The sequence below is a fragment of the Sminthopsis crassicaudata genome, chromosome 2 (genome assembly GCF_048593235.1).
Source record: "Sminthopsis crassicaudata isolate SCR6 chromosome 2, ASM4859323v1, whole genome shotgun sequence".
Lineage (NCBI taxonomy): Eukaryota > Metazoa > Chordata > Mammalia > Dasyuromorphia > Dasyuridae > Sminthopsis > Sminthopsis crassicaudata.
Window position 1 is genome coordinate 50106540 of NC_133618.1, and position 22595 is coordinate 50129134.

Consider the following 22595-nt stretch of genomic DNA (forward strand, 5'->3'; position numbering starts at 1 on the left):
TTTTTCCCCAAGTGAAAGAAGGCACATAGCCCTTGATGGTTGAGTCTGGGACTCTAGAGGCGCTTGTGTCTTCTGTATCTTCCTTTGACGGATACAATTTAGTTCTTTCTGTCACTGTGAAGAGTGGCTGGTGGTTCTATTATATTTGGTTTAGAATTTCTCTGCGTTCAGTTCCTTGTCATTCCTCATTACCTCAGATATCCCCTTTGCCTCATCTGTTGTTCTAAACCCACAAAAGGAAGGGTTATCTTCAAGGAGAAAAGAGGCAATAGGTGTAATGTCTTCCCCTTCTCAAGGTAGAACTCCTGCTATTTCATGTGTTAGGGTTTTACAACCAGGGCAGAATTATTCTTTTCTGTCCTCCATGAGCTCTGGTGGCAAGGGCCCTTCTCACAGGACAAATGTCTCTTCTGGGTCCTATTTAAGGAAGAGGATCAACAAAGATTGTGGAGGGCATTCAGTTAGGAAGTGGACTTTTAAAAGTCCTGGTCCCTTTCTAGTGAACCCTTTCTCAGTCATGTTTTTGAATGCATACAAGACATTGAACTACAAAGGACAGCAATTGTGTTGAAATATAATTATTGGGGCGGGTAGGTGCTATAGTGGATAGAGCCCTGAAGTCAGGAGGGCCTGAGTTCAAATATGACCTCAGCATAATATATATATAATTATCAAAAAAAATTATTTAAATATCAAACCTCCTAAATTCTATTCATGGACCCCGAGTTAAAAGCCCCAGCTCTGTAAGATAACAAAAGTGCAATTCTCACATTTTAGGATTTTCTACAAGGCTGTCTCTGTCTAGAGCCAGTTTTCCCAGAACTCCCTAGAAGGAAGGGAATCTTGATGAGTCTTATGTTTCATCTCAGGGGCAGGCTGGATCACAGATCCAGAAGATGTTCAGTGCTCCAGAGAGAGGGCTGCCGTCTTGCTCATACTGCCCTAGGTCTGGAATGCCTTCCCTCCTTACTTTTGCCTCCTTGTACCCACAGGCCTCTTCAAGACTCATCTCAAGTGTTGCCTACTTCCTAATTCCCTCGTGGTTAGTTCTTCCACCCAGTTACTGTTGGGTTTTTGTATGCTGTATTTTTTTCTCGTCTCCCCCTTGTAGGATGTAAGGGCAGGGACCACTTCAGTTTTATATCCTATCCACCAATGTGGTGTCTGGTGCATAGTAGGTACTTATAAATGATTGACAATTGATTGCTTTGCTTAGGAGGATATTGGGAGTGGGGAGGGCTATTCTTAAAGGGTATGAAATGTGCGGTAGCCTAACGAGGAACTACCATACTTCATCTGTCTCTTCAGGAAATTGGTCAACTTCCCACTCCTCTCCTCATGCTGGGTTTCTTTAGCTGACGACCAATCCTTTTTTAATCTAGGTCAGTGGTGCAGCTGTAATGCATGCCTTATGACAGCCCAGTAGCTAGAGCTCTTTGGGACTCAGTTTCCTCACATGTAAATGAAGAGAGTAGCTAGATAAATTCCAAAGTCTGCAGGAGCTAGAAAGCCTAGGAACTGCTGCCGTCCCTGCCCAGGTAGTGCAAGCATTATTATCCCATTGTACAGGTGAGCAAACTGCAGTCTAGGTCATGGAGTTAGTGAGTGACAGAGCCAGAATTGGCACTCAAGTCTCCTGACTTTCTGGAGCATCTTTCTGGGAGGCGCATAAAGTATGGAAGTCTGGTATGGAAGCAAGGACACAGGAACCTTATTATTTTTACCATAAGTTACCAAGCAGAACCTTTGCGATTGGAGAGGAAGGGGGTCCCCGGAAGGGAGGTGCTTATCTCTTCGCCCTTGCTCCGGGATGGCTGTGTAGTGTAACGGAGGGAGCTTTCACACCGGGACACTTGGATTCTGGAGTTGCCTCTGGCTCTGAGTGGCTGTGTGACCCCGGGCAGCCCCAGTGCTCTACCAACTCTAAGCGGCAGGAAAGGTGCCCACTTGCATGGCAGAGGGAGCTTCTCCCCCTGGGGATTCCCGGAGCCACGAAATGGTCACAAGGCAGGAGATTCAGCCGATGCCCATCTAGGGAGGGAAGTAAGGGGCAGAGGCCGTCCCAACGGGACTGTCTCGTGGGAAGGTGGGGGTGCGGGGGTCGGGGAGCCTGGGGAGCAGGGCCAATGTCGGGGTCTGGGTGGGGACCAGGAGACCAGTTAAGCAAGGGTCCCCTCGGCCGGGATGGGGAGGTGGGGGCGCCGACAGAAGGAGGGGGAGGGGAGGGGAGGGGAGGAGGAGGAAGCAGGGCCTGCGGCTGGCCCGGCCCCGGGGCGGGGCACGGGGAGTGGCAGAAGCGGGGTCTGGCCGCGGCGCGGTCAGTGCCGGGCTCCCGCCGCCGCCGCCGCCGTCTCCTTCTCCTCCTCCTCCCGCTGCCCGCTCTCTCGCGGGGCGCCGCCCGCCGTCATGGGGCAGATCGAATGGGCCATGTGGGCGAACGAGCAGGCTCTGGCGTCCGGCCTCAGTGAGTGGGGAGAGGGGCACGAGGTGGGGGCGGGGGCGGCTTGGCCCGTCCGGCTCCCTGGGCACTGCCAGCTGTTCCCCGCCCCCACCGGAGGCCCTGGGCTGGAAACTTTGTCAGTTATAACTTAACTCTGATTAACCTGGAGTGAGTGGCCCGGGCCGGGGGGCCGGACGTGGGGAGCGGGTGGGGGCAGACGGGGGGGGGGGAGGGGGGAAAGGAGATGTAGGTGGGTGTCCAGAGCTTTGTGGGGGAGAGGGAAAGAAAGAGATCAGATGGAGGGGAGGAAGGGGAGGAACAGATACAGAGAGAAAGGGGGGGAGTCAGAGAGGGGAGAGGGGGGGAGGGAGACAGAGAGAAAAGGGAGGGAGTCAGAAAGAGAGCGGAGAAAGGGGGGAGAGAAAAGGGAGAGGGGGAGGGAGACAGAGAAAGGGGAGGGAGTCAGAAAAAGGGGAGGGAGACAGAAGGAGAGAGAGAAAAGAGAGAGAAAAGGGAGGGAAACAGTGAGAGAAAAGTCAGTGAGAGTTGGAGGAGAGGGAAGGAGAGACAGGAGAAGGAGAAAGAGAAGAGGGAGGGAGAGACAGAGACAGAGGGAGACACACAGAAAGACAGAAACATTGGTTAACTGACTGTGAGAAAGATTGTTAGAGTTGGCGGCTGGATGTGCCAGGGGTGAGGGCAACAGTTGGGGGCACCACCAGGCTTGGCGGGAAGGAGGAAAGAGGGAGGGAAAGGAGGCAAAGATGAGCTTGGACATCTGGCCAGAAGTTAAGGCAGAACGGGGAACCCAGGAAGTAGGGGCTGTTTGGTAGCCCCCATCAGCTGTGTGAGCTCCCTTTCTGCCCCCTCTTTCTCAAGTTGCATTTAATTCTAACTTCAGAAAGACAAGTGAGGAGGAAGCTGCCTCTCCTAGGTTGAGGAAATAAAAGTGAAAAGGGGAAGTGGGGATTTCTCCCTCAGATGGTCTTCTTCTCTAACCTCTTTCTCCTCTTCCTTGTGGTTTCTGGCTGGGTCACCACCCTTCCACTGAGCCTGGGAAAGTCCCCGTGTGCCGTTGCAGCCTCCTGTCCCGACACCCTCTGAGGGAGACGTCCTCTGCCTTAAGCTTTGCCTCCTCTGATCTGAGAGGCCGAGGCCCCCTGGGGGAGTAGTTGAGGTACAGGGAAGTTTACACCACAGCCCTCCCAAGGCCCAGCCAGGTCTCGATTTTATAGTTCTTCCAAAACAAATACCTCCAAGTCCTGCGCTACCCCCTTAACATAAGGATGCACATTGAGCACCGAGAGCATGGAGCAAAGAGAGAAGCTATTTGGGACCTTATCTAAGATCCTAAGATTTAGTACTAAGTATTTAAGTACTAAGATTTAGTCCCGTTTTATGGATGAGAAAACCGAGACTTTGAGGATGAAATAGCTTGCTCAAGACCTCATAGCTGAGTAGAGTCAGAGGTGGGACCTGAGCTCAGGGCTTCTACCTCCACACACAGCCCACAGCTGACTGTGACCAGAGTGAGACAGGCTCTCTTCTCCCCTCCATGACGCCAGCAGACTGTGTCCCTAAGACAGAGCTAGAAGAACCTTCAACTTCATGAACTCGTTGGCTTTTAGGGAGCAGCCAAGCCAAAGCCAGACTTCCCCTTTCTGCTCAGCCCCTCAGCTTTCATTCCTCCTCAGAGATCCGATCTCCCTGATTTCAGCCCAAGCCTGAGTATGAAGGTCCCTCTCCCTCTCCCAGGGGACTTTGCGGGGGAAGCCTTCTCTTTCCCTGTCCAAGGAGGGGCTTTATCCATCCCTGTGAGAGGTGCCAGGAGAGGGGAGAAGGGAACATGGGAGTGCTTATTCCTTGCTTTTAAAACTTGCCAGTTCAGCCTACTTATTGTTGTGAGTTTTTTGTTTTGTTTTTGCTGAGGCAATTTGGGTTCAGTGACTTGTCCAGAGTCACACAGCTAGGACATGTTTGGTGACTGAGGTCACATTTGAACTAGGGTCCTCCTGACTCCAGGGCTGGTGCTCTATGCACCACACACCCAGCTGCCCCCTCAGCCTGCTTATTGTTGAGAAGTCTTGGAGGAATTGGTGAAAGCGTCGCCTCCAGAAGCTGAGCCTCTGCCTCTTTCCCTAACTTCGTCTTGCCTTCAACCCTGATGGCTCCCTGCAGGAAAGAGAGGTACCCAGAATGTTTCACTTAACTCCTCAGAGTTCTTGGTCAGGGCTGTTGGGGGGAGGATGACTTTTTCTTTGCAATGTGGATCCGTGAGATCCCAACCAACTATAAAACCTGCAAGGCAAATCTAATTTACATTCATGATGTAAATTAGTCCATGTAAAGTGCAGGTCATAAAGTCAGTTAGTAAGAGGCAGAGCCGGAATTGAATCTTGGGGCTTCTGATTTATAAATATCTTTGGACTTTGAACCATTCTGAGATCTTCAACTGGAACAATTCTTAACAAGCACAGTCATTAGGGTCTTTTTTTTTTTTTTTTTTTTTTTTTTTAAGTTGTGAAGGATAATCATTTCTTAACTTAAGGAAGCTCTGTGCCTGGCAAATGAACCGGAGAGAGAGGAAAAAAAAAAACAAAAACATCCTTTGAAGATTCTGAAATTTAGAGATCAGGGAAGCAAGTAGAGCCCCATTCAAACAATGGTAACAATTGAATGGAGGTTAGGGTTTTTTTTAATAGTCAAAATCACATGATCTGAAATCTGTGTTAGGACTGACTGCTTGAATATTGTTCCTTTTAAAAAAAAAAATTAAATCGTATTGATATCTTTTGTTTTGACATTGCCTAGATTTAACACCTCCCTAGAATAATCTCCCTCTTCTTTCCCAGGAAGCAACTCCATGTGCAAATTATTTTTAAAAGAAAAGAGGGAAAAATGAGCAAAACTGATCAATGCAATTTAAAAAATCTGAACATATGTGTAGTTTTCCACATTTGTGTCCATCCCACTTCTGCAAAGGAGTAGAGAAAAGCAAATTCTTCTACCTTTTCTTTGGGGCTAAACGCATAGATTTTAAATTTATACCACTGGTGAGCCAGAACCTTTTCTTTTTTATTATTAATAGTTTTTATTTACCAGATATATCCATGGGTAATTTTTCAGCATTGACAATTGCCAAATCTTTTGTTCTGATTTTTCCCCTCCTTCCTCCCACCCCCCTCCCCTAGATGGCAGGTTGACCAATACATGTTAAATATGCATAACCTTTTTTTTAAGCCCTTTAGTGATACTTTATGTTTTGTTGTAAAGATGATCACTTTTCAGTGATAATTCTCTCTCTTATAAGAAAGAAATAGATAAACATAATAAACCAACTCATTGAAAATGGCTGACAGCACATGCACGATTCTCTACCTCTAGTCCATCACTTTTCTACTGAGAAGGAAGTATCAAACCTCCATGTTAGCTGGGCAGCAATCAGAATGCGTGTGTTAGTTTAGCAGTAACACAAGAGCTCCCCGGAGAACAATTCACTCCACTTGCTTCTTACAGGAATAGGGTTCTGGGTTCACTACTAGCCATTGACTGGTCTTAATTAAAGCAATGAGAATACTGATGTTCCTGAGGACTCTGGGGCATCATTTCAACTCCATGGGCTGCCATTGCTAATTTATCTTTTTTTTTTTTAAGTTTTTTATTTTCAAAATACATGCATAGATAGTTTTCAACATTCATCCTTGAAAAAATCTTGTGTTCAGAATTTTTTCTCCCTTCCTTTCCCCCATCCCCTTCTCTATACAGCAAGTAATCCAATACATGATAAACATGTGCAATTTTTATACATATTTCCATAATTATCATGCTGAGCAAGAAAAATCAGATCAAAAAGGAAAAAATAAGAAAACAAAATTAATCTATCTTTCTTTTTGTTTTATTTTATTTTAATCCCCAGCCCTTAGCACAGTGCTTAGTACCTGGTTAACAGATATTTATTGACTGACTGCAGTTCCCACCTGAGGTTATAGCCCTATTATAAAGAGGACTGTGCTTTCCCAGAACCAGAAGGACTCAGACATTGCCCAGGCTTTGGCTGAATTCCCAGAAATATCCAGTGATTCTATTTAGACTGGGAAGATTTGAATTTGGGTCAGCTGCTGTGAGAACCTGCACAAATCCTCTCCCTTCTCTGAGCTTAAGGACTTTTGCCTTGGTAATTTCTCAGAGTGGTTGAGGGAAACGTTCTTTATAAATTATTATCAAAGTATATCTCACTATAGCTTTTTATCTAGATCTGTGATTTCATAAGTGTCATTTTGGAAAATCCCTTCACTGATGTAGAACAGCCATCCAATTTTGCAGAATTGTCCTGGGGTGTGAGTGTGGGGGTAAGGAAATGTGGTTAAGAGTTAAACACATGGTCCCACAGCAAATAGGTTTGTGTCAAACACAGTACTTAATTTCTAGATGTGTCCCATTAATTGCTAAGATTAATTTTATAATAATAATTATATACAGCAATGTAATATTAATGATATAATGATGTCTCATACTGATAGTTATTAATATTATTAATTACTGTGCACTAATTAGGAAAGCTGTTGCACTGTAAAAACTCTCAGGTGTCTTACATCCCCAGAGATTCTTCTACCCAGAGGCTTTGGACTGACGGGGACTGAGGAAGAACCTTACTAGTCATTTCTTAGCCTGAGTTTGGACTTAAGCACCCAGAAAGCTTTTCAGCTGCAGCTGCTGAGACGGGCTGGGCAGTTACTCGTTTCCTCCCAGTCCTGGAAGTTCCACATGGTTTTAGCTTTTTTTTTCCTCCTGGGTTTCTCCAGAGATTAAATGACTAGAACCTGATAGAGGATTATTTTTCAGATACCACTGGAATAGGTGGGCTCTGAGGCTCTTTCCAACCCCGAGACTGATTCTGTGATTCTGGAACGTGGGTGATCCCAGTTCTAGAAAGCCAAGTTTGTTGGGGTCTGGGAAGAAGAATTACTAGGGTTTCTTTATTCTTGCTGACTTCTTCCTGGAAAAGAGGCCTGGACTCCAATTCCCATTCTTCTTTATGCTAGTTCTAAGCCTTTAGGTTAATCACTTTCTTTTTTTGTGCCTCAGTTTCCTAATTTGTAAAAAGAAGGGGTGGGTTTTATGGGTTCTTTCAATTCTAAAATCTGTGATGAAGGGAAACACACACACACCCTTAAGAGAATTTCTGTTTTGCAATTAATTCACCAAGTAGGGCTAGTCACTACCTCCCTCACCTCCAGGTCTCTAATTCTGACTTAGGCAGTTTTCTGTTTCCTCTTAATGGATCCCTAAACAGCTTCTGGGGACCTGAATTATTTTATGGTAAAGGGAGACTAAGTGACTTCCCTCTCATCAAAAAGAAAAAAGTTACAGCTAAAAGGATTTACGCTAAATAGGAGAAAGATCTTATGATGATCCCTCAGATTCAGAGAAAAGACCTTGGCAGCTTCTATTTTCACCTTCCTGTTGGAGTAAAGATTATCAGATAATAAAGGAGGTGTTTGGGGGCGGGGGGGAGAAAGCGGTCTCTGCCAAAACCTTTAAAAATTGTGCTGTTTATGAGGCTTCTTCCCATCTATGGCCCTGAAGCCACTGAGGAGGTTTGGGTTCAATCAATCAATAAGTATTTATTATTTCCCACATGCCAGACGCTCTGCCAAGTTCAGAGGATAAAAATGCAAGAAAAAGGAAAGGTCAGTTCATTTCTTAGATGTCCCGGACAGTGAATGGACACCGTGAAATAATAGCAACTGTTGTGGAAGGAAAGGAGATTAATGGGGTACCTAGAGCCGGGCCCCCATGGAAAATTCCCAGAGTTCCACTGGAGTGGGCAGGGCTGTTTCAAGCTCTGAAAAGCGTGTGAAACTGCTCAGATCCATCTTGGGAGCACACTCCGCAGCCATTCCCCTTTGCATTCCCTCCTCTCCGCCATGTTATAACCACACCTGCCATGGCTGGGGTGGGGGGGCAGAAACCAGAAGTCTGGAGGGAGCCCCAGCTCGCCACTTAGTACATAGGTAACTCTGGATCTAGTTCCCTTCCTGAGAGTTGGTTTCCATAGCTGAAAAACCAAGGGTGAGCAGCCAGAGCTATTTCCTGGGGCTCTGCTTCAGCTCACTCTACTCAAGGGGGCTCAGCCCTGGGCTGGACAGATCTGGCAGCCCCCTCTGACACTTGAGAGAATTCTTCTCATGGAGATGGAAAAAGGCAAGAGAAGACTCCCCGTGAATCCCCTTTGGGAGAGCACTGACTGTCCTACTCAGACCAAAATCGATGCCATGGGGTCTCTGGGGAAGAGCAGGCAGGGAGGGAGGGGCAGAGAACGTGGAAGTCCTGGGCTTCTGGGACAAGCTAGGCTTGAAAGGGTGAGGGCTTCCTGGCCCTGAGGTCTTTAATTCTGAGCTTCTGTGCCCTCAAGAGCTGGGCAGCACCTTTCTGAAGAGTGTGTGTGTGTGTACAGGTGTGTCGTGGGTGTGTGGGGGGGTCTAGGGGTCCTAAGGCCATGATCCTGACTCAATTTCCCCTTCTCTCTCCACAGTCCTCCTGACTGGTGGTATCGTGGCAACCGCTGGGCAGTTTATCTTGTGGCAGTTCGGTGCCTACTCGATGTATCCTTATATGCTCCCAACCTTTCCTGACCCTCCATTCCTGATCCAAGGGATCTGTACCCAATCAGGATTCCCAAACTTTGAGCTTCCTTCTTTGTCAAATGTTACAGAAAGCTAGGACTGGCCTTAGAACAGAATGTCAGAGCTAAGAGGGGCCCTGGAACCCAGAATGTCAGAGCTGGTGGGGGAGACCCCAGAACTTGGAATGTCAGAGCTGGGAGGAACCTTAGAACACAAAGTGTCAGGGCTGGGAAGACTCTTAGAACACACAATGTCAGAGCTGGCAGGAGAGCCCTTGGAACAGGGAATGTCAGAGGTGGGACGGCCCTTGGAGATTGTCTAGTTCAACTTTGTGGATCCTTTCACAGATGAATAAACTCAGCAAGGTCTCACCTTTCCCAAGGACACAAAGTTAGTTAATGGCAAAGCTGAGACTAGCGCTCCATAGGCCTTGGTCATGAGCCCTTTTACCACTGCTTGCTTTCTTTTATTTTTCCTTTTTAGTTTCTTTTAAAAAATTCTATTTTATTTTCAGTTTTACATTCTCTTCTTCCCCCTGTTGAGAAGACGAGACAAACAAAGCCCATTAATAGTCATGGAAAACAAATCTCCATCTTAGCCTTGTCAGAAAAAAAAGAGAAAGAAGGAAAGAGAGAAAGAAAGGAAGGAAGAGAGGGAGGAATGAAGGGAGAAAAAGAAGGAGGAGGAAGGGAGGAAGGAAGGGAGGAAGAAAGGTAGAAGGGGAAGGAAGGAAAAATAAAATAACCTTTGATGTACACACTGGCTTCAGCAGCTCTCTATCAGGAGCTAAGCAGTGTATCATGAATCCTTTGGAACTGTGGTCAATCATTATGTTGATGAGAGTTTCTAATTCTTTCAAAGTTGATTATTTTACAATATAGCTTTTACTGTATGCATTGTTCTGATTTCTGCTTACGTCCCTTTGCACACAAGTCTTCTTGGATTTTTCTGAAATTGTCCCCTACATGGATTCCACAGCATCCCTTTCTTGGAACATCCCCTTCTAGCCACATAATGGGCCAGAGTTCCTAGGTCATGACTGAAGCACCATTTAGTTGCTGCTGTCACAGGCTCTTAGCCTTTCTGGATCCTTCTTCCTAGATATTAAAGATATTAAAAAGGAAAAATAAAATAGATCTGTTCCTATCCTTGTTCCCCAGCAGAACCATTAGTGGGCGGGTCTGTATCAGAGGATGAGAGCATCATTGATCTGGGCTTGGAAGGGATCGCCAAGACCGTCTGATCTAATCTCCTCATTTCACAGAAATGAAGACTTTTCCTTAACTTGGACCCCTCAGTGTAGCTGGGGTGTTCATCTGCCTGCTGGAGTATCCCCGGGGCAAGAGGAAAAAGGGCTCCACCATGGAGCGGTGGTAAGCTGCCACCTTTGTCACGGATGAGATGTGGGGGGCTTCAGGGCCACCTTTGTCCAGCTCTCAGAGACAGGAAGGGCCGAGGCCCCTTCCAACTCTTTGTCAGCCCCTCCTAGTCCGTGCTTGGAGAATGGGAGCCAACCACTTGACAAAGTGCCCTAAGTGCCCAGCTCTGTGCTCAATAAAAGAGAATAACACTCTGTCCTCATGGAGCTTATCATGTCTTCAGGGAGAAAGGATTTTAGGAATTAAAAGAAAGGAGAGATTGAAGGTGGTCTGAGAGAAAAACAGAATTTTAACTGAGTCTTGAAAAATAGTTTGTGTGAGTGGGAGGGGGAAAGAGAGAAGGGAAACAGGGAAGGAGGAAGAGACCTGATTCCAAGCAGAGAACAGCATGAGTCAGACATTTGACAGATGCCTTGTCGCCGGTCATGATGGGTAATGGGTGAGTGAGAGACCCCAAGTCCCTACTCCTCAAATCCTTCTCTGAGCACTCCCAGCCCACAGTGATCGTTCCCCTTTCTGAAGCCCCAGTGCACTCTTGGTCTGTAACTGATTCAAACATCTGTATTGATCAGGACAACCAGCAATACTTACAAGCTGTTGTTTATTGCTGTTTTCTGTGTATTAGTTTTGTTCTCCCAACTGGAGCAAAAGCTCTGTGAAGGAAAGGGAACGTTGTCTAGTCTGTCTTTAATTCCCCAAAGTCCTGGGCGCACTGTAGGTGTTTCAGGAAGGAAAATGGTGGAGGGAGAATGAGAATGACTCAGTACACACCCATCCCGATTACTGGAAAAATCAGGTCTCCTCCTGAGGCAGACAGCAACCTCAGTCTCCTCCCCTTATCCCAGTCCATACACACATACACATACACACACACCCCTCCGTCCAAAACTTCTCCCAACCTCGGAGAGCTGGCTGAAGTCCTTTGAGTTGTTGCCCTTCAGTCTCCATTTATCTTTTCTTTTCCCTCTGTGCCTGTTTTCCCTCTTCTTGTCCAGTGGTCAGAAGTACCTGACAACTGTGGTGAAGGCATTTGGGCCCCTGACTAGGAACTACTACGTCCGAGCCCTCCTGCACTTGTGGTGAGTAGCATCTGCCTTCCTGAAGCTGGAGGGGAGGGAGGCTTCTCTGGGAGAGTTAGGACACAAGGCGGCACCTCTGGTAGAGTGGGGACAGTGATGGGGGACGGCCCTGGGCTCAGGACTCCTAGTTCTTTCCCCTTCCATTCTAAGAAATCCCTGCCTAAAACCAAATGGATTTTGTGGAGATTCTCCAAATAGGCTATATTTTGGGTGGCCAGTTTAAAGCTGGAAACAGGCTTGTCTGTTTTCCGACTACCTGGATCTTCTCCTCCTTGTCCTTCTATCTTGTCTAGGCCTTGTATTTTCCTTGGGGGAAATGTGATGCTGAAGGTTAATCTTATTGGGAAGCCCCCAAGTGATGATGAGCAGGGTCAGGGGAGAACCAACCAACCTCTACATCAAGAGGACTGTGGCCCGTTCCTCAGACCACATTGTAGGGAGAACATTGACAAGGTGGACAGCTCCTGAAAGGGGCAGTCTGCAGTGAGGGCCTGGAGACTTTGCTCTCTCGGGTCTGGATGAAGGATCATGGCTCTGAAACTGGAAGGGACCTCAGAGGCCATCCGACCACTTCATGTTAACACACGAGGAAACAGGAGGTCTGAGATGGACCAAAGGCCACACGGCTGGAGATGTCAGAGGCTGGGGAGGAAAAAATTCAGAGGGGATGTGATAACTGCAAGCGCCTGAAGGGTCTTCACATAGAAGGGACACAAGACTTGTTCTGGGTGGTTTGGGAAGGTCAAAAAAGCCTGTGTGGGCGAAATGCAAGAAAAACAACTTTCTGACAACTGGAGTTGACTAAAAAAGGAAGGAGAATTTATAAAAGCACATAAGGCTCTATGATGTTACAAACAAAAAAGTTTATAAAATTTTAAGCTTTGTAAATTGCTTTACAAATATTATCTCAGTGTGTCCTTCCAACAATCCTATGATGTAGATGCTATTATCACTCCCATTTTACAGGTGAGGAAACAGAGGCAGAGAGTAAGTAATTGTTGCCTCAGGCTCTTCAGGGTTGCTGCCTTCCCTGCCCATCCCTGAAGATATCTGACTGGTGATTGCTTTCTTTTCTCCCTCCACAGCTTGGCAGTGCCTGCAGGGGTTCTCCTGGCCACCATCCTGGGCACGGCCTGTCTGGCGATTGCAAGTGCAATCTATCTGCTGGTGAGTCAAACTGTCCAGACCAATGCAGCCTCTTCTCTACCCTGGGCCCCCTCTCATACCCCCATCTTTTTTTTTCCCTGAGGCAATTGGGGTTAAGTGACTTGCTCAGGGTCACAGAGCTAGTAAGTGTTTAGTGTCTGAGACCAAATTTGAACTCAGGTCCTCCTGACTTCACACCCCCAGCTTAAAGAAACCAGTGTCTGCCTTTAAGATGCTCATAGTCTAATAGGGAAAGACACCATATAAATGACACAGCTCTTCATTTTACAAATGAGGAAACAGGACAGAGAGGGGAAGGGATTTGTCCAGAGCCCAGAGGTAGTAACTAACAGAGGCCGGTCTTGACCACAAGTCCTGCTTTCTCCCGCTCCACCCTGTGTCCCAAAGTCGGTCAGACAATAAGCATTTATTAAACGCCTGCTAGGTTCCAAACCCTGTGCTAGGTACAGGGAATACAAAGAAGGGTAAAAACATGATCTAGAAAGGGAGAAGGGAGAGAAGGGAGAGAAAGCAGAGCTTGAGAGAGAGTCAGAGGGAGAAGGGAGAGAAAGGGAGAAAAAAGAGAAGAAAGAGGAGAGAGAAAAAGAAGAAAGGAGAGAGACAGGAACAGAGAGAGCAGAAGTGGGGGGAGAAGAGGGGAGGCCTCCAGGTATGTGGGGAACAAGCCCCTAGGTGGGAAATATCCCTGAGAAGAACCCCGGAGTAGAGTTTGGGGGTTAATGAGGGGAGATGGGAAGGATGCTGCTCCTGGGGCACAGGCCAGCTGCTGAGCCAGCCTCCTCCCTCAGGGCTGGGGAATCCAGGCCCAGACCGGCACACCCATCCCTGGTTCCCCTTCTTTAGGCTGCTATCCGAGGAGAAGAGTGGAAGCCCATTGAGCAGAAGCCCATGGAGCGACCCCAGGTGGGGACCACCATCAAGCAGCCCCCCAGCAATCCCCCACCGCGGCCCCCCGCCGAGGCCCGGAAGAAGCAGCCCGAGGAGGAAGCGGCGGGGCCCTCGGGGGGCCCCCAGGTGAACCCAGTCCCAGTGACTGATGAGGTTGTGTAAGGATCCCCCCAGCCCCCACTCTGGAGGGGCTCAGTTCCCTGCACCACTATGTACTCCCACAAATGGCCAGCAGGGGGCAAAAGACGCCAAAGGCAGGTCCACTTGTGGGCTGGGGAGGGAAGCCTTCTCTTTGGCCCCCGGGGCGGAGGCCGGCCTCTTTCCGGTTTGTCCACATCCTCGATGACAGTTTCCAGTTGCGATACCTATTTTGTAATAAATGCACCACCACGGTAAAAGCTCTCCGGTCTTTCTTCCTCAAATGGCCTGGGGGTTGGGTCAGGAATGGGGGTGGTCAGCATCCCCTTTCTGGAGTCCTTCCCAGTGTGAGGGGGCCATTCCCTTTTGGATGCTTACCATTCACTTCTCACAACAGACCTGAGCTGTTCCACAAGCCCTATCTTTATCACTGACAAAAGGGGAAACTGAGGTACAGGGAAGCAGCTTGAATTCAGCTTTTCTGACCAGGGTCACCCCCACTAAAAAGCTCAATATGTCTGCTTGGGTCTGCCTCACAGCCGCCTCTGGCTTAGCTCGTGATAGATGATAGATAGATAGATGGATAGATAGACCGACATCCTTCTCTCTGACTTCAGAATTTTACAGTCGTGTGCCTGGCACCGTGCCAAATGGGGGGAGAGGCTAAAAAGAACAAAAGCAGGTGATATAATGTTATATGTTCTTGAAGTTCGGTACAAAAGGTGGAACCACAGGGTGGAGAAGTGGGCAAGAAGTGAGAAATCCAGCTTCCCAGTGCTGCTTCTCAAAGTTTTCCCATGGTGGGAGAAGCCACAAGAGGCCCTGTGTTTTGTGGATATAAAAAAAGGTAAAATCTAGGACCTGTCCTTAAGGTGGTTCCTTTCCAGTGGAGGAGAGAAGGTAGATGGATGAATGGATGGATGGATGCCTAGAAAGATGAACTAGACTGATGGATGGATGCAGACAGATGAATGACAGAGAGATGGCTGTCTAGATAGATGGATAGGTAGATAGGAAACGACAAACCATTATCTCTGCCAAGAAAACCTCAAATGCAGTCACAAACAATTGGATAAGACTAAAATGACTGTAACACACAGAGAGAGAATGAGCAAGAGAGAGAAGAGGAGAAACAGAAAGAAAGGAGAAGAGAGACAGAGCAAGAGAGGAGAGAGAGAGGAGAGACAGAGTCAGAGGGAGAAGGAGAGATAGAAGAGAGGGAAGAGAGAAAGAGGAGAAAGATCAAGAAAGAGAAAAGAGAAAGACAGAAGGAGAAGAGAAGAGATAGAGAAAAAAGAAAGAAAGGAGAGAGAAAGAGACAGAAACAGAACAGAAGAGAGTGAAGAATAAGAAGAAAGGAAAGGGAGCGAGACAACCTGGCACAGTCCCTGGCACTCTGCTAAGCTCTGAAAATACAACTACAAGAAGACAATCTCAAGTTGCTGATATTCTATAATGGGTATAGATAACACATAAAGGAGAGATGAAAACAGGGAATCCCCAGTGAGACTACAGAAGGGGTGGGAAATCTATTTTCCTGGAAAGGATAAGGGGAGTCTATCAAAGATTTTTACCAGAACATGAGGCAGGATGTGCTAAAAAGCCTCTCGAGAAGGTTCAGTCAAAGTTCAGGTGAGAGGAAGTCCTTTACAGCTCAGGCAGACGAGATTTTACAGAGGAAATGGCACCTGAGCTGAGCTTTAATAAATGGGCAGGGTTTCAACAGGTGGAAGTATGGGGGAGAGCCCAGTAGAGCTATGAGCAGAGATAAAGGAGTGGGAAAATCCCAGGGTGTGCACAAAAACAGACCTTCCTTCCCTCCTCCGCTCATAAACTGTTATGACTAGGGGCCTTTAGCCATTAATTACAAGGGTCTCTGAACTGGATTGCAACACTCTCCTTAGGTATTGAGAAGCCAGGCCAAGGGTTGGGCTGTCCTTACAGAAGTCTCTAAGTATGCCTTATTACCCTCCCTGCATTCTTGCTCTGGACACTGTATGGGCTGCAGGCAGATGAGGGGTGGTGGGCAGATGGGGGGTGGTGTGACCAGGCCTTGCTGCTGTCTTGAAGGCATTCTGATGTAACTTCTAGCCAAAAAAGAATCCCCACTTCAACATAACTGAAGAGGGGTCAGCTAGTCTGTGCTTGAAGATCTCCAAGAGGAGAAATCGGATAGATAGATAGATAGATAGATAGATAGGTGAACAGATGGATAGATGGGTGGATAAATAGATGGATAGATGATAGATAAATAGATAAGACTGACAAATAGGTAAATAGGTAGACAGACATAGATACATAGATGATAGATAGATAGGTGGATGGATGGATGGATGGATGGATAGATAGATAGATGATTGATAGATAAACTGACAGACAGGTAGGCAGATGGGTAGATAGATAGACATTCAGATGATATCTTGACAGAGAGAGACAGACAGGTAAATCATTTATTCGTCACTTACTATGTTTAATCACTGTACTAATCTCTAGAAATTCAAATACAAGCAAGTAAAATAGTCCTTGTGTTCTAGAAGCTTTTATTTTAATAGAAGAAAACAAAGAAATCTAGAAAGAAGTACCATGGTCTTAAAATGTTTGGGAAGTAAAATTTCTAGGCTTGGTTCAAGACAAGAAGGGACCAAAATTAAAGGGCAGAGCCCAAGGTTCTTTTTTTGAAGTGAGAGAGTGTGGAGTGTAACTTCCTTTCTAGGAGGCCTTCCCACTTAGGGCAAGGTCTGATTGTTGGGACTCTGATCCAAACAATTCTGAATTTCTATCTTGGGAACCTTTCCACATTATATGTAGATCTATCTTCTGGACCCAAGCTGAGGACCCTTCAGATTCTTAAAGAGATTGGCCTCTCATTCCCCCCCCCAATTGTTCTCTTTTCCATGCTCAGCTTCTCCAATTAATTTATTTCACATACAACAAACATCTGAATGACCCCTATGTACACAAATTACTGGGCTAGAGTCTTTCAATCAGTTCTCACTGGGGATCCTGTTAGATGTAAAATTATCTACATATTAGGGCTTCTAAAAGAAAAGTTCCAAGTGTAAGACAAACTTTATTTCCAACTGTGACTTTATTTTTGTAGAAACAGAAATACAAAGTCCGGGGATAACAATAATTTAAATAAATTACACCACCCTCTTCTACTCCAAACTCCTTCCCCATTCCTTGCCTTTAGCATTCAAATCCTTTAACTTTCCATCTAAAGCATGACATATTTGTTCCCAAGAAGAAGTCAAGGCTCCCCTCTGAGGGAACCCATAAAATTCACAGTATAACCTTCTTGAATCAGCTCTCATCTCGCTCTGCCGAGAACGAGTGCCAACCATCAGAGGCTCGGAGCTAACACCTGATTCTTGGGGCCTTCCCTCAGATGCCCAACCTGAGCTGCCGCACGGATGTTATCATCTTGCCACTTTTGTTGAGTTTCTACAAAGGGCTGATCATATCCTACTGGTCTCTAGGCCTGGAGTCTGGGTCTAAGGTTCTCCTGGCTTAAAACATACAGCCTGATGAGTATACTCGGACCAACTAGGCCCCAAGACAAACTATGTTTTTCTTGGAACCTGAGCTGGGCAAGACAGGTACAGCTGTGGAATCCAACTATTTGGACTCATCACTGAGAAAGGAGGAAGGACAGGGGAATGAGACAGGGAGACCATATCATGAGGCTTTAAAAATGTATATATATATTTTTAAGCCCCATGATATGGTATATGTATGTATATGTATATGTTCTAATACATATATTAGGAGTCTTTTCATAAAATCATATGCAGCCTTGGAGGCTCAAATAAATATTCAGAGCCCCCTGGAAGAGGAAACTGTCTCCAAAAAGAGCAGGAGCTTCTAATGAGAGGAAGAGCCCCCATGTCTGGGTCAGAACCGGGGCTGTCTGGTTTTCCTGTCCCACACAGGTCTCTCTCTTTGCAACCAGAGTCCGCCAACCTGTGGCTTCATGGGAATGGAGGTAGTTGGAGAGAAATTTTTCAAAGGGTTAATTCTTCCCTAAATATTCAACCTGGGATTTTTCAAATAATGGCAACAGAAAATCATAGAGTCTCTGGATACAATGGTGAGAAAAACTGATACAGTTTCTCTAGGACAAAACAACTGTGAAGAGATATCCAACTACAGTGCCATTTGGCATAAATAATTAATAAATATATAGATACAGACATATGCACATAGCCACAATATTTCTACAAATATAATCTGTGCTCAGTGGGTTCTCAGAATGGAATCACAGCCTTCCAGAGCAGACAGAGAGCAAGTGGGCTGAGATAACCCATTTCCCCTCCTCTACTTTGGCCCAGGCTTCTGCCCTGTGGGACAGTCTGAAAGCTGCCCAAGGAAAGGGGCTGAACAGAAGGCCTTGGAAGAGGAAGAGAAAAATAAAAGGAAAAGGGCATCTGGGAGGTTGTATTCCAAAAAGGAATCCGCCAAAAACAAAACAAAACAAAACAAAAAAAAAAAAAAACAGCCCACTGGACTTGAAAATAACAATGATAATAATTACAAAATAAGTTACAAGTTTCAGGGTTCCAAAAGCTTTCCCTTACAGCAACATGGTGAGGTAGGTTGTGAAAGGATTATTATCCCCAGTTTGCAAATGGGACAACTGAAAATCAGAGTTTATGTGACTTTTCCTGGGGATTCTACTTATCAAATCTGGATTTAAAACCCAGGTTTCATTTAACTCCATCATTAAAAATGTAACTTCCCCATTGCCATCCCTACCCCCAACATCTGTGCCCACCAGACATTAGACTGGACATCATAGAAAGTGAGCCAACAGTGCTGGGCCCAGTGGGTGTGGAAGGGAGGGAGTCTCGGAAACCTTCAATTCAAAAACTGAAAGTCAGCAAGGATCAGCAATCAGGAACTAATAATAAACCAATAATAAATAATTGTGGGTCAAACAAATCCATCTGTCCAGCACTGCAGAGACATTGGAGAAGTCCAAAAGGAAGAAGGTTTCTTGTCTTGGCTGGGGTAGGGACTCCCTTGGGCACTGTCCTTCAACTGGGTTTGGAGGTTCACTGGCTTCAGAACTAGAACAGACCCTCAAGGTCATCTAATTCAATCTTCTTAAGGAAACTGAGGCCCAAAGTAATTACTTGTTCAAAGTCCCACCAGCAGTAGCAGAACCTAGATTTAAACTCAGATCTATTGATTCTAAACATGGGACTCTTTCCAGCCTGCTTTCCATCCTTCCAGGTCAAGTCCTATTATGGAGCTGGGCAAGCGATGCAGAATGGAAAGAGCTGAATCAAGAGCACTGAGCTCAGAGAGCCTCTCAGCTCCCGCTGACCACTCCTTAGCTGAACCGGGGCAGGACACAGGTACAGCCCACAGGGACACTGATGTGTTCTATCTGGAAGGTGAAGGCCCCTGGGGTCACTTGAGCATCTCCCTTCAGAGCACAGGGTTTACGGCGGAGGACCATCACTCTCTGTTCCAGTAGAATTGAGTTTAATGAAGATGTCTCCCGACCCGACTTCATGTCAATACAACCTTTGCACAGGCACTCGGCAAAAGCCAGTTTTTGGGGATACCGGTTCTCATCCATGTCAATTCTGCAAGACAAAGAAGTGAATGAGCATTGATTGAGTGCCTACAATGTACCGGGCACTAACTACTGCTAATTACTGATGATACAAAAAGAAGCCAAAGGACTGTCCCTGCCCTTAAAGAGCTCAGAGTTATAAAAATATAAGTGATCATCAAAAGGGAAATGTCCCTGGGGAGTTGGAGCAATCCTAAGTCCATGTCTACCATTAACAACTAAGGTAAAGGGCAGCTAGCTGGTACAGTAGATAGAGCACAAGTCCTATAGTCAAGAGTAACTGAGTTCAAATCCAGTCTTAGACACTTACTACCAGTGAGATACTGAGAAAGTCCTGATTGACCCAAAAAAGGCAAACAAGTAAGGTAATAAGGGGCACAAAGAAAGAGGGTGTACCCCCAGAGGATCTCAAAAGACTTATCCTCTGTTTTGGTATTTTGCCTGATTTGTTTCCCTCTCTGCTGAATATCTCCAAACCTATTGTAGGCAATAATTTTCAACTCTTCTTTATCCTTTCCCCAATTAAAATCAATCAAATTATTAATTATTGAGGGGATTGGGCAGAGCCTCCTGTACATCAGGATAGAAGCAGGTCATTCCAACAGGTACTAAAAAGAAAACCCCATGTAACTAATGAATATATACTCTCCACCCGCATCACCAAGGCAAAGAGGGAGTGGACCTGACCCTCCCTTCTTCCATATCTCTTAAGGCTCCTCCCACTCAGGAGAATTCTTTCCCTATTCAAGGTTGCTCTTGTTTTGATAGCATGTAATTTTGTGAGAGTCTTAGGCTAGATGTTGGAACATCAGGATTTAGTCCTGGTTCTGTCGTCAATGAGCTAGCAAATTCCTTTCCCCCTGTGGTTCACAATAAAATGAGAGGAGTGGCCCAGGAGATCTCCAAAGTCTTTTCCAATATGAATGCTCCATGTGCCAACAATTGTGTGCTCTAAGGTTCCTTCAGTTCCGACACTTCCAGCTCAAAGGTCATTTTTATAGTGCTGGGAGCCTGACTTCATCTATGCAAATGTATTTTTATACAAGAATATACAAGGCTGCAAGGGCAGCCTTCTCTAAGTCCCTCGTCTGCAGACCTCTGTGTTCTTTGCTGTCTGTGGGACTTACCGGTATCTCCATGGGGAGAGGGATCGCTGATGGAACTCTGCTTCGTACACATTCTCCAGCTGGAGAGCTGTACATTGGGACTCTTGGAGCTGCCGACGTCTCCGGCCTCCGGCCAGGTTGCCAGCCTCTAGACTGGAGACCAGAGTGGCAGGCAGAGAGCGGGCCGACCTGGCAGCTTTGCCCATCAGGTGGAGGGGAAGATGGCCGTGGGACAGCTCCTCGGGAGGATAGCAGCGTGAAGTCTGGTGAAGATTCAGAGCTTCTGAAGGCAGCCAGTGTGGGTGCCGGGAGAAGCAGGCGGGGAAAAAAAAGAGAAGAATCCAGGCAAGAATCTGAGGGAGACAGGTTTGGGGGAAAGGGAAGATTAGTGGGAGACTCTTTGTGGGACTGGGGACTTACTGCTCCTTCTGGCAAGCCCTGGGAAAATCTGCCAACTTAGCTAGCTGGGATGTCAGAGCCTCTGGGAGGCAGGACACCTTCATCCACCAGGGGAGAGGTACATTTTCTACTTGCTCCCACGACACAGGGGCTCCCTAGTTTCAAAGTCACCACAATTCCTTATCCCTTCTTAAGCTCTTATGTTATGGACCCCTTCAGTTCTTGTGGAGCCTATTCCCTTCTCAGAATAAAATTCTCAAATGCATAAAATAAAATACACAAGATCAACTCTGTCAATTATATCAAGAATATTCTCTATTTTATCAAAATATATTTTGTATTTTTCCCATCTAAGTACTCAGATCTCCCAAATTATTTCCAAAGGGTCCATGGACCTCAAGTTAAGCTTGCTGGGTTGTCAGAGCCTCTGGGAGGCAGGACACCTTCATCCACCAGGGGAGAAGTAATTTTTCACCTCCTCCCAGGACACAGGGGCTCCCTAGTTTCAAAGTCACCACAATCCCCTATCCCTTCTTAAGCTCTTATGTTATGGACCCCTTCAGCTCTGGTGGAGCCTATTCCCTTCTCAGAATAAGATTCTCAAATGTTTAAAATAAAATACACAGGATCAAGAATATTCTCTATTATTTTATCAAAATATATTCTGTATTTTCCCCATCTAAATTCACAGATCCCCCAAATTATTTCCAAAGAGTCCATGGACCTCAGGTTAAGAATCCTTGCTCTGAACTTTTTTTTCTGGTGACTTCAGCCAAAGAAATAAACAAAAGTCTTATCTTCCAATCCCCTCTCATAAATTCTTTCCTTGTCTATACCCATCCCTCCAATTCCCCTTCACAGATTCAAATTCTTCCCCCCAATCTTACCTCCCCCCCAACATATTCTAACCACCAAGGGGAGTTGGAAATTATTCTTCCAGTTTTATTCAGGACAAAGCTGGGGCACCCAAACCCATGACCAGAACCCAATCCACTGCAAAAGTAGGAGTACAGGGGAGGGCAAGAGAGGGAAGAGGATGACTATTTCAGCCCCTGGTTCTTTCTTCCTCTAGATGACATTGCCAATCCCAGGAGGTCCAGCTGCCATTGTCTCTCTCTACCTCCATCCCTCCCTTCCCATCAATGAGGACTGGCTCAGCCAGTAGCACATCTCCAGCTGGTGAGTGGCCAAGGTACCTCCCACACTAGGCACTGATGCTCTTACCATGACAGGGGACTCCACTGGTTTCAGGAGAAAGAAGTGGAGGCTTCTTTTTGGTCCTCTCTGGTCCTACAGCAGGCACTGTCAAGGGGTCTATTTGGGCTCTGCCAGCTCTGCTAGCCTCCTTATACTCTGGCAGAGAGGGCGGAACACACCTGCGGAAACTCCAGGGGAAAACATTCCTCTGTTAATGCTCTGCTCTTCCTCCTTTGTAAGGAAGTGCCATAGCTCAGTTTTTTTTTCTCCTCCCAACAATGATCTGGCCTTTAAACAGGGGGGGTGTGAGAAGACACTTCCCAGAGGGTTCAAGCTTCAAATGTCACTTTGACCTACAAGGTTTTCCAAGGACTCCATCCAGTTTTCTTCTTGTAGTTATTGCACAGACCTGATCTGCTGCCTACTTTCCCTCTCCAAATCTGTTTCATTCCTATCCTCTCCACAATCCCATCTTCCCCAGGCTTCAGTCTATCCTCTCATTCCCCCTTCCCAATTCATTTCATGTCTTCCTCTCCACCCAATTCTTTAGCTGTTCTCTACAAACCCACCAGCCTTGGCCCTCAGTCTAATG

At 46.4% G+C, this 22595-nt stretch overlaps 2 protein-coding genes across 2 annotated transcripts; one reads left to right on the top strand and one right to left on the bottom strand.

The window, feature by feature from the left end:
• Positions 1–2287: 2287 nt before the first annotated feature.
• Positions 2288–13977, top strand: CYBA (cytochrome b-245 alpha chain). The gene is made up of 6 exons (XM_074286214.1): positions 2288–2464; positions 8976–9045; positions 10365–10439; positions 11441–11524; positions 12610–12691; positions 13535–13977. The coding sequence occupies exons 1-6, from the start codon at positions 2407–2409 to the stop codon at positions 13739–13741; spliced, it is 576 nt and encodes a 191-aa protein (XP_074142315.1). The 5' UTR covers positions 2288–2406; the 3' UTR covers positions 13742–13977.
• Positions 13978–16669: 2692 nt separating this feature from the next.
• Positions 16670–22161, bottom strand: IL17C (interleukin 17C). Its single transcript, XM_074286215.1, has 3 exons — positions 22031–22161; positions 20429–20760; positions 16670–19311 (listed from the first exon to the last, which is right to left on the bottom strand). Exons 1-3 carry the CDS (start codon positions 22031–22033, stop codon positions 19053–19055), a joined length of 594 nt encoding a protein of 197 aa, XP_074142316.1. The 5' UTR covers positions 22034–22161; the 3' UTR covers positions 16670–19052.
• Between the last annotated feature and the right edge of the window lie 434 nt (positions 22162–22595).

Bases quoted from the DNA above. Each gene is read 5' to 3' on its own strand.
- CYBA (XM_074286214.1), top strand. From the start codon at position 2,407: ATGGGGCAGATCGAATGGGCCATGTGGGCGAACGAGCAGGCTCTGGCG. The intron at 2,465-8,975 runs GTGAGTGGGGAG...CTCTCTCCACAG, and splicing joins GGCTCTGGCGTCCGGCCTCA to TCCTCCTGACTGGTGGTATC. The intron at 10,440-11,440 runs GTAAGCTGCCAC...CTTCTTGTCCAG, and splicing joins GGCTCCACCATGGAGCGGTG to TGGTCAGAAGTACCTGACAA.
- IL17C (XM_074286215.1), bottom strand. The intron at 19,312-20,428 runs GTAAGTCCCACA...TTTGTCTTGCAG, and splicing joins CTCTCCCCATGGAGATACCG to AATTGACATGGATGAGAACC.